Source organism: Phalacrocorax aristotelis, chromosome 5 (assembly GCF_949628215.1).
Source record: "Phalacrocorax aristotelis chromosome 5, bGulAri2.1, whole genome shotgun sequence".
Classification (NCBI taxonomy): Eukaryota; Metazoa; Chordata; class Aves; order Suliformes; family Phalacrocoracidae; genus Phalacrocorax; species Phalacrocorax aristotelis.
The window spans coordinates 21,309,255-21,321,303 of record NC_134280.1 but is presented as its reverse complement, the minus strand read 5'-3'; the positions used below and the strand labels follow the sequence as shown (position 1 = coordinate 21,321,303).

Below are 12,049 nucleotides of genomic sequence, written 5' to 3'. Positions count from 1 at the left end.
AGGAAAGAAAGCCCTTCAGAAACAGAATCCTGAAAACTTTACCATCAAGATTGGGAAAGGTACATGGCATGCACTGCAAAATACTATTAAAATATAATGGAAAGTATAGCATCTGAATCACAGAAATATTGGGGCCGCCAATCTCGCCCTACCATGCTGTGATGTGAGTCCCGTGACTCGGCAGAGAGCAGCTGTGCATGTTTGTACTTTATTGCAATGGATGGGACAGGATCATAGCTGAAGAGCATGCAGGCCAGTCAATATCAGTTAAAAAGTGATTATATAGTATATACATATAGATGTATAACTTGCTTAGGTAACCTGTGTAAAATTGGTGATACGATGCTCTGCCTCGCTAAAAGGCACCAGAGCTGCCCGCTTGACTGATCCAGCTTGGTTCTACTCCTGTGAGAAGTAAGAATGGTAGGAAATGAAGTTCAGGACACAGCACCTCTGCTTTTTTGCACTGAATACTGCTTAAAGTAAAATATACATTATTAAGGTGTCTGCAACAGCATTAGGAGTTCTCATATTTTTCAAGGCATTTAAAAATATCTTGTAACTTGGTATATCTTGGTGTCATTACTAGCCTAAAAGCTACACTTAGTATAAAAATCTAATTATTACATAGCTATACGTGCATTATGAATTTGTCTATGTAAAACATCCCTGTAGTACTTAGGGACCTAAAAAGGAGAAAATATTTTTATAGCTTCTATGCTGGATAGCAGTAATGCAGCTCAGGTCCACAGACTTTTACGTATAGGACAACAGACTCAGCACAGTGGCCCTATATTTGTTAATGGCCCTACTTCCATGGTAAAGTTTTATTTAGGATTTGTTCCCTAATTCCCTTATTATATTGTATTACCCCACTACCACTCTTATAAACACAATGTTCTCGTAATTAATTCTAGTTTAGGTTTCTAGGAAATTCCTTGTAAATTCACATCATCTAGCATGTACAATATTGTATGCATTGTTTCTAGAAAGTCATAATCTAGTTAATATTTCCATCAAAATACTGGAAAACATGTATGTTGTAATACAGAATTCACCAAAAATTAATATACTTAATTAAAACTTGCTAATAAATTATAATTACTTTGTAGAAATTCAGCTTATTTCCCTATACCACAGTGAATACATGTATGTATGCGTATACATAGAGAAAAGCAAATGCACACAAACACACACTCAATAGCATCTGGCTATCTTGTGCAGAGTGTTCTCACAGTACATGGATGCCTATGGTGGCTTTCACTTGGGGTACTGCTAACTGAACACGGTTTGGTGGCATTTTCTAACTTCAGCTCTTTTAATTTGTGGTATAAGCAATGAAGTGACTGGCAGATCAACAGTCAGCAACAGCAGAGTCATAAAAATGGGAAAATATGAGGGCAGAAATGCAAAGCACGTTATGGCATGACAAAAAAGAGTAAGCCTTGAACAAAAAGCCATTTGTAGTAACTTTTTTAATTTAAAAAAATGCCTTCTTTTGCTATGGATCATTTTTATGGCAAGAGTGTTGGTGCTGTGACTAATAAGGCATCACTCTTCTGTATATCAAAAACCATGGTGGACAAGAATTATCCAGTGAAAACTAGGAACTAGGATTAAGACTAAAAAATGCACTTTTGTGATTAAAATCTATTTGAAATTTAGGCTCTTAAATGATAAATATTCTCACAACGTCTTTGCTTAACTTCTGTGTCTCTCTTAAAGGTTCTTGAAATTTGTAAACATTTCCCTTCAATTTTTCACCTCCAGTTTCTGCAAGAGTAAGAAATTTTCATCCTGAAAATGCTCAGAAGAGTTTCAGGCTTGACCAGTCAAGGTCATTCTTTGTCTTATCACCTGATCAATTTGTAGTTCCTGAAGCATGATTAACACACACATTTACAGGATTAAGTGCCACCAAGAATGCAGTGAGGAGTGAGGACGCTGTTATCTTTTAAATATTGTATCTGGAAAAGAAAGCCTTTCTTTTATGGTGGAAGCTTAATGACTGGAGCCCATGTCTCAAAGGTGGGATAATCCACTTAAAATTTTCCCTATAGGAATTCAAACCAATATTTTTGTCACCTTGTGGAATAACCCAGTTTGGGTCCTTCCATTGGGAAAAGGAAAGATTTGGCTAATGAAGACAGTCAGCAGTCATACCATCCTGTTTTACAATTAAGAAATAGATGCACCATTGTCACTGTGGTTATACTCAGTCCTGGTAACCACCAGCCTATAGGTTTGAATAAGGTACATCCTCCATCTCTTCCACCAACATAATGCTCTTGTGTGGTAAATAGTTAAAGGCTGAATGGACTATAAAAAGAAGCAAAAGGGGGAATGATGGTGATCAGGGAATTCACATAGGAAATTCAGTTTTTGGTCCCTATTTCAAGGTAGTTTCTGCATTTTAGCCACTGACTATTGACTGTTAAAAAATTATAAACAGATTTTGCAGCAGGGAAAGATTTACTTCTCAAAACAGATGCCTTAATCATTAGGCACTACCAAAAGCCATGTTCCTTCTTACTACCACTGTTCAGTGAATCACAAATTATTTTCTGCACAGCAGTTGTAGCTTCAGCATAAGAAATGGAGAATACTCCTCTAGTACAGAACAGTCCTGTGATTACATTTTTTTAAAACAGACTTCAGCAGCTAATTAATCTAATAATCACTAATGAAAATACTTAAATTACTTCTTTCTCAGTCCTTTTAATGCATATAGTATTTAAATTAGCAGAATCCAATTACACTTCCAAATTACTTTTTGCAGAGAAGTTGCCAATTAAAAATTATTGGAGCTATAATCTATTTTGATAAAACTTTAGTTAATATGTACATAGCTTCATACCCTTTAAAAAAGAACAAGCACAGGAAAAGTATATAGGGCAATTTAAAACATGGTTTACTACTACCATGAGTAGTGGTAGTATCTAAATCAGTATCATTATCAAAATTAATTGAATATGGGTGGGAGTTCAAAATAAGAATTGAAGAGAGAAGAGTTTTCCTGAGTGCATACTTCTGATTGTACTGGGACTTCACAGTCAATATCTCAGACTGTATCTGTGTCAGAAGAATTTTTTAGTATCATTCATACAGTAAGATCATCTGAAGCATCATTGCCAGTTACAGTGTATCTGCAGAATAAACTAACAGTATCTTCTTCACATGTTCCAACTGAGGTATTTAGAATGTTTTATGAAAAATTATAGGTTTAGGTTGGCAGCACCTTTGAAAATTACATAAATCGTATACTAACTTTACAGACAAATACAGGATGACAGATAAGTATTTGTTACTCCACCAAGATAGCAATAAATTTTTTTTGTGATGAAGAAGTCCAAAGTATTCTGTTTCTTAGTACTGAACTTTAACTTAAGACACTTTATTCCCAAACTTTCACTACATCCTCTGGCTACTGCTAGCTGCTAAGCAGGGAAAAGACTGAAAGTGATAGATGGGCTTTAACATGATTAGCTGGGAGAAAAAAGGACAAACCTAGAAGGACCAGGCCTATATCAAGAAACTACATGATTTACAAAAAGACAGAAAGATAATCTGTGCCATTACTGTCATATGCAATCATTATGGATGATCTCACTGATAGGTGGAGCTTGACCAGATTAGCAGTAGAATTTGCTGCTCCTTTGGCAGCAGTAAGTTTTGAAACAGTTAACAATGGGATGATAGAACAATGGAACAGCAGAAGAATGGAAGGACAAAACAATGCACTAGCCCTGTGTGGTGTAAAGGTGCCTGAAGAAGATTCCTTTTCTTATCCTATGTACAAAGATAGATCAGAATCAACCAAAATCCTACGTTCAGACCAAGAAACTTTCATATAATCACCCTCTTTTTACAAAGAGCAATTAAAGGTTAAACTACAACTTCTGCTTTGTTCTACACCCAAGTCATTGTTTGAAGAGTAAGATAAATACTAATACAAACAATCTGCAAAAAAGAAATATTTTTAGAACAATAAAGACATTTCTGATAAGAAACAAGAAAATGTAACTGTGTGATGCAGTCTGTACAAAAAAGGATCTCAGGGTAAGAATTACTAGAATCTTATCCATATTTATACCCTCAGATTTAAGCATGAGGAAATGACTTATGAAAACTTTTATGTTAGTTTATGTCTACACCATAGCATGCAGTACTGTTAAAAAATATCCATGGTAATTCTGAACGAACTAGCTTCGGTACTAAGCACAGCATAGACTTAGTCCTCGGGAGGCAGTGTGCCTCCACCATCTGCAATTGTTCAGGACAGAGCACTGGATTAACATAAAAATAATGGCTTTGGCATCCACTGTACCTCACTAAGTGCTAGCTTGGATTTGTCCATTTGGCACCACATTGTGCCAGAAAGAGGTACATTTTATTCCAGTCACAGTAGGTAACAGATTCAAATATCTTAAAGCTTTAAAAATGACAATGGGTAGCCATATGAAGTGATCTTATATTGCGATCTAAAGCTTCACAACATTTTTACCATAAGACCATTACTTCATTTCTTCAGTGGTTCTCCTACTACCAGACAGATCATTAGTGATTTATATGAAATTATTTAGTGATGTTGGTCTAGTATTCAAATGTACTTATGATGTATCTACATGTATTTTGACTATATCAAAAAGGTTAAATTTGACAGGAGGCACTCCAGAAAGCAGACAGGAGAGTAAATAAATTCCACTGATGAAATAAGCATGGAGGAAATGCACCCCCGCACACACTTTTTGTAGGACTTTTGGTATCCAGGGTTATAAAATTGGTTAATTTTCTTGTTAATGATTTAACTAAATAAAATAGAAGTATTAACTTTCTTTTAAGATTGTCTTGTGCATCTTGAAATAAATAAATAAATGCAACACTGTACTACCGTCTCATTCAAAACCTGCAACCTTACAACAATTTTTCTTAAATACCATTACAAGTTTGTATACGCTGTTATACAGAAATGAAATAGAGATTTGAATTCAACACTAGCAACCTTAGGGAAAAAGGAAATGCATCAGAGTATTTTAAATATAGGAATAGTCTTACCTCTTTGCTTTCTTCCAGGTCTGACTCACTGCTGAACTCCTCTGTATTTAAATTTTCAAAATCTGATTCCCCAACAGCAATTGGCACTGTCACAGTGAGACTTGGGTTGTTTATGAATGACATGTAATCACTTTCATCAACAACATATTTTTCCACGCTGCTGCCTATGCCACTGGTAGTTCCATTCCCTTCTTTAAGATAGGCAAGGTTTTTACCTATTTCTACTATTGTGTGGTTGGAAATACAGCTGTCTTTTTTGTTGTTTAGGTCTTCAAGAGGTTTGATTTCATCTAAAACTTTCTGCTTTCTGACAAAGGCTTTTTGGATGAATTCACGCACTTTCCTCTTCACATAATCTATGCCTTTCTGAATCCTTGCCACAGCAATCTGTAGATTGTTCATTTCATTATCATCGTCTGTAGCAGCAAGGTTGTCTGAACTAAATGAGCTCAGCAGCAAGGCCAAAAAGAGGTTGAGTACCTAAAAGACAGTAAGGAGAAAATATACTGGATCTCTTATTTTTAAGTCATAAAAGGAATTCCATTATGGGTTGTTCAATATGACATAATTTTTATTTCACAGCTAGCACTTTATTTCAACTCACCTTCCTGCTATACCTTCTAGTCCATAATACCTGCCCCCCATATTTTATTATAACTTGCCAAAAACATTTTTAGTTTGTTTCACTTGACTAATATAGGTGAAAATCTGAGCTGTTCCTTGGCTTTCTCCTCCACATCGGAAGTAGCGCAGGTCTGCTCCTCAAAATGGAGAATGACATAAGGAGGCAGGATACAACATGATGTAGTAATTTAGGGAACTACATCTGGTGTAGTGTTCATAGCTGAGAGGAATGCAGGCAGACTCCAGTCTTCTACAGTTCAAGAGACCATAGTTTCAGTGTCTCTAATTCAGAATATAATAAACATATATTTGCTAAGAAAGTATCAGTCTATTTCTGTTTTGGGCAGGAAAACTAGCTAAGAGACAAGAGAGTCCACAGATGCGATACACCTCAATTTTAGGAAACTATTGAAGACTTTCTTGCATGACATTTTACAAACGTACATGAGAAATTTGGACTATGTAATTATGACAGACTATGTGCAAAACTGATTAAAAATCATATTTAAATTATATTTGCCAATTCTGCCCATCCAAACTTGCAGAATATTTTAGAAGGTATACCAAAAAGGCTCGCATTAGCCCAGTTAACCTTGGCATTTATGCCTGTGGATAAGCATATTTATAAAATTTGTGGATGATACCAAAAAGAGAAGGGATGCTAGCACTCAGCAAGAAGGAACTGCAATTAGGCATAACCATCGTAAATTCGTGGAATGAATCAAAATCAATATGGTGTCTAATTCTGAAGTACTAGTGTTGAAATGTTGGTTATGAAAAATGAAAAGTACATGTACAGGTAGTGTTAAAACTGGCAAGGTGGAAGCACTGCAGAAAAGGTCATATAGGTTGCATCAGGAAAGCAATGCTGGTACAGAAATTTCCTGTGTCATTTGGGGATGTATCACAAGGAACGTTGGGTGTAAGACACGGAAGTGTAGTTGTTCCACGTTATTTGGTACTTGAGTCTCTATCCAAAATGCTGCTTGGTAGGAATTCAGAGGCAAGTAGCAAAAGGGATAAGTAGTTTAGAAATCATCACTTATGAGAAAGAATTGAACAGCTAGGCTCATTTTGCTTCAGAAAGAAAAGCCTGCAAGTGGAAACAGTAAGCCTTTAAGTAATATAAATCTTGTCATGAAGACCAACTGTTTTCCATCACTGTTGAGACCAGTCAGTTTAATTAGCTGTAAAAGGTTAGTTAAGGCTGTTAGTTAAGTTAGGTGTTTTTTTAAAGAGCATTTTTAACTATAAGCATAATTCAGCACTGACCTTGCTAAAGAGGTTATAAGCTTACTGAAGATATAAAGAAGAGGTAGACAAACATTTTTCATAAATGATCAAGGTATATTTGAACGTGGTTTAGAGAAAGGGCAAATGAATTACATGAACTCCTAAAGTACTTCTCCAGCCTTCATCTCTGATATCTAAATCACGAAAAATAGGAAATATGTTCTAATAGTTTAAAAAAAAAATCCCCACTGATTACGTACCACTAGGTTTCCAATCACCATGACCATCATGAAGACCGTAAGGCACATAGTTTGGCCTGCAACCTCCATGCAGTCCCACATCGTTTCTATCCATTCTCCACACAACACTCGAAACACAATCAGGAAAGAGTGGAAGAAGTCATGCATGTGCCAGCGTGGAAGTTCACAGTCACTGGAGATCTTGCAGACACATTCCTTGTAGCTTTTCCCAAACAGCTGCATCCCAACCACAGCGAAAATGAACACAATGATGGCCAGCACCAGGGTGAGATTCCCCAGAGCCCCCACTGAGTTGCCAATAATTTTAATCAGCATATTTAGAGTTGGCCAAGACTTTGCCAATTTGAAAACTCGAAGCTGCAAAACAGAATAGCATACAGTTATTCATGTTACTAATTGTAATGAAATTATTGTTATACATTTTATATTTCAGTTACCCTGTGTCTAAATCACGTCCCTTGTAAGCTTTGGAAACTTTAGTCACAAAATTTATGTTCCCAGTTCTTTATACAATACTGGACATCAGCAGTGTTAAGTCCTGATTGAAGTCATAAGAAGTCAAAAATACTGACTCTGTGCTCACTTCAATTACATTGCAATCATTACAAAATCTCCAATTCAGACTTTGCCTCTTTTGGTGACTTTAGATATCTATAAACAAGCTGGACTTGTTGGACAAGTTGGACAAAACAATATTTCTCCTTTAGTTAACTCTAGGACAATATTACTAAAAATAAACCAGCACATATGAAATGTGATCAGTTTAACAGGTTTGTAGGTGTATAGACACATCCAGATCTCTTTCATCTTAACTGGCAGAGAGATGGAAGAGATGGTTTTCCTAGAAAGAGAAACAAGCTAGAGTTGTTAATGACAGGTATACAGGTCACTTGCAAGTATCTTTAACAATAGCTTTTCTGTCATCTGAAATAAGCAAAACGTGTCTTAAAAAAATTGTCATACAACATTGAGAAAAACAGAAAAGGGAAGTGTTATATTAAAGTACAATGTGAAACAGACAAAGAAATTACTTGGAAAGATACGGAAGGTGTTCAGACAATTGAAAGGGGAGAATACTAAAAGGGATCTAAATCTAAATATTATTTCATTGGATGAGACATAAATAAAATATATAGATGCAACGTTAAAAACAGCATTCTATTACTGAGGGAGACATCAATCCAGACTAGTATTAGACTTTGGGCAAAATACTATATGATGCTTTACAGAGAACCAGCAAATGGTTCTCTGTATGCCCCCTTCTTTTTTTAAAGGGGGTTTATTTAACTTTTATTTAAGTTAAATATTTTTTGCTTTATTTAAGGCAAAAGTTGAGCCTGATGGCTAGGAACTCTAGCTTCATGGCTCTTACTGTGTAGGTCTTTTCAGAAGAGGATTTGAACATCAACTTGCATGCTACCCTAGTCTTCAGCAAGACCAAGGTTTTTGAAGTTCCTATTCATGACAGAGATATCTAATAACAGATACTGTAGTAACTTCCAACTTCCAAACAGAAGAGCTGTTAGTGGATGGATCTTTGCAGAGGATGGTAAGGAGAAGGCTGGTAGTGACGAAAAATCTCTAACAGAAGAAAAATCTTAACACTACTCTCTTCTAAAACTAACCATGTAAGGAAACTGGTAATGGAAGTATATCAGCCAAGCCTGTCAATAAACTCTTATTAAATAATCCATTATTTTGAAGTGATGTACTAATCTTCAGTCAGAGTTAATAAGGGCCTGTGGCTCTTGCATTTTTTTATTCCCTCCCATAGAGAGAAAAATACTCTAACAGATACTACTATTAAAAAAAAGTTAATCCTTAAAGTACACTCACTGCAAGAACAGAACTGATGTTGACAATGTCTTGAAGAAGAAAGAGACGTTACTAAGGCAATATGTAAAACAAACTTGACATAATAAATACAAGCCATCTAGTGAGTATGCAGTTTAGTATTTTGTAAGTTGTTATGAAGAGATCTTCTGTCTTAGCCAAATATATAATGTAGAAATGAAAAATGCACAACATAATGCAGAAATACAAAAATATAACATAGAAACGTTATTTTATTAGTATATTTACCAGTCGGAATGATCGAAGGACAGATAATCCTTCTACATTTGCAAGGCCAAGCTCCATTAAACTAAGACTCACAATAAAACCATCAAAAATATTCCAGCCCTCTTGGAAATAATAATAAGGATCCATGGCAATTATCTTGAGAAACATTTCTGCTGTGAAAATTCCAGTAAACACCTGCAAGGAAAATACAGTTTCTTACCCCAGTTTAATGAGAAAATATTTAAAAAAATAAAACTAATGGTATCAACTTTTGGTAAGTTACATCTTCAGCAAGCAATCCATGACAAATCTGAATAGCTTCTCTACATTGCCATACACTGGGGCTAGGAATTAAATTCAGATTTGAAGCTTACATATGCATCACAATGTTTGGTTTCCAAAGAAAAATAGCTAAATGGGAAAAATAAGTTTTTTCCCATTTTCTAGCCTGCTAATATGCGTGTATAAATACAATGACAGAAGCTGAAGGTTTTAAAAATCAAAATGCATATTGACTCAACAAACCTTACTCTTTTGCTTCATAAAGCAAGAGTGGCAAAATCCACAGATGTCAACACAGAGAGATTCAGTACAGCTTAAATTTAAATTCAACCATCCCAAGCCTATAAGTATCTCGTCAACATTTTCTTTTAAACATATGTACAAAGGAGACAGGAGAACTATTTAAGAAAAATGCATTTGACATACATGGTACATCATGAAAGACTTACAAGGTTTCCTACTGAAAGCACACCACTAAACTGTTCTGTCATTGGATAGTGCTCCATGGCCATGAACAGGGTGTTTAGGACAATGCAGATGGTAATAGCCAGATCAACAAATGGGTCCATCACAATCAAATTTACAATATGTTTGACTTTCAGCCAAGGAGTACAGCAGTCCCAAATCAAGCAAGTGTTAGCAAATTTATACCAGCATGGTGGGCACTTCTGTCTGGATTCTTCCAGTTCTAGAAAGAAAAATGAAAATAACATTTTAAACATATTTCTCTGTTGCAGTGTCACCTGGGTATTTCCCTGAGGCCTCAATGCTGTTTTCCAAGGTACTGTTGATAAGCTGTGTTGATACTGTAGATCTTTTGAAACCGAGACTACTGTCAGTCAAAAGAAATTACAATTAAACTAATCTGTCCCACTATGTTTTAAATTTGATGTAAAAAGAATACTGAATATTCAATAGATAAAATAACCATTCAGAAAGAAATGCTACATAGGATGCAAAATAGAAATTTCTCTTAGTAATCTGGCATACAGTTTGGGCAATGAGTGGATTAAGAGCAGCCCTGTGGAGAAAGACTTGCGGGTACTGGTGGATGAAAAACTGAATATGAGCCAGCAATGTGTACTCACAGCCCAGAAAGCCAATCTCATCCTAGGCTGCATCAAAAGAAACATGGCCAGCAGGTCAAGGGAGATGATTCTCCCCCCCCACTCTGCTCTCATGAGACCCCACCTGGAGCACTGTGTTCAGCTCTAGGGTCCCTAGCATAAGAAAGACACGGACCTGTTAGAGTGGTCCAGAGGAGGACCACGAAGATGATCAGGGTGCTGGAGCGCCTCCCATATGAGGACAGGCTGAGACAGTTGGGTTGGTTTACCGTAGAGAAGAGAAGGCTCCAGGGAGACCTTATAGCAGCCTCCGGTACTTAAAGGGAGCCTACGGGAAAGATGGGGAGGGATTCTTTATCGAGGAGTGTAGTGGTAGGACAAGGGATAACAGTTTTAAACTGAAAGAGGGTAGATTTAGATTAGATGTTAGGAAGGAGTTCTTTACTGTGAGGGTGGTGAGATATGGAACAGGTTTCCCAGAGAAGTTGTAGATGCCGCTTGCTGGAAGTGTTCAAGGCCAGGTTGGACGAGGCTTTGAGCAACCTGGTCTAGTGGAAGGTGTCCCTGCTCAAGCAGGGGAGTTGAAACTAGATGATCTCCAGAGGTCCCTTCCAACCCCTACCATTCTGTGATTCTGTGATCTTTAAGGTCCCTTCCAATCCAAACCATTCTATGATTCTATACATAGAATGAATAAAATATTTAACATTTTCCTCATGAAAGATAAACATGTAGAACAAACCTGAAGTCAGACAACTATTTAGACAGTATTATGGTCCACATGTGCAAAACTGCTCATTATTACCTTCCTGTTTGCTATTTTGGACATAGTCATTTAAGCCTCAAAATAATGTTTTGCCCTTTCTTACAAGTAGTTGCTTAATTCCATGATTCAGATTAATTGTATTTAGCCTTACAGAAAGAACAACATGAGCCTTCCTTTGTGAAACATGTTTTCTGGTAAACAAGGAGAAGGGGATTTTTCTACTGCAAGAAGCATAGCCATTTCAGAAATCTAAAAAGAGCTTTTACCCCAAAACATAACTTCTCTAGAGAAACACTGCATTGATCAATTGCTTTCTGCTTGTATTTAACTTGAAAGTTTGCTGCTTCTACCTCAAACACATTAGTATATTGAAAGTTTGACTGCTTTTCCAAATATATCCGTCCATCTTTGAAAGAAATACTACCTCTGTGTACAAATCTCATCTTGCCTGTACCCTTTAGGCTGAAACAGCTGCCTTAAAACATCACTACTACTTAATGTATCATACATTTAATAGCTCTTTATGGCATTGTCATACAAAAATTCTGTGTTACCTACCTTCCATTGTGTTTGTAAGCATGCTGGCTATACTCATTGCTCTTTGCCTTGCACTAGGATCTGTTAGGTAGTCCATAGGAACATGATAAGAACTAGACCGTCTCTTTCTCATGTCCGTTTCTGTAGTAGTACCCTGAAAATAA

At 36.3% G+C, this 12,049-nt stretch overlaps 1 protein-coding gene across 5 annotated transcripts in view; it reads right to left on the bottom strand.

Moving 5' to 3' along the window:
* Nucleotides 1–12,049, bottom strand: part of LOC142057403 (sodium channel protein type 2 subunit alpha-like) — a 77,732-nt gene that overhangs the window by 23,773 nt on the left and 41,910 nt on the right. For all 5 annotated transcript variants that reach the window (XM_075093342.1, XM_075093339.1, XM_075093341.1 and 2 more), the window contains 5 exons: nucleotides 11,907–12,039; nucleotides 9,965–10,203; nucleotides 9,255–9,428; nucleotides 7,173–7,529; nucleotides 5,056–5,535 (listed from right to left, as the gene is read on the bottom strand). In XM_075093342.1, coding sequence (XP_074949443.1) covers nucleotides 5,056–5,535; nucleotides 7,173–7,529; nucleotides 9,255–9,428; nucleotides 9,965–10,203; nucleotides 11,907–12,039 — 1,383 coding nt within the window. The remainder of the gene's footprint in view (nucleotides 1–5,055; nucleotides 5,536–7,172; nucleotides 7,530–9,254; nucleotides 9,429–9,964; nucleotides 10,204–11,906; nucleotides 12,040–12,049) is intronic.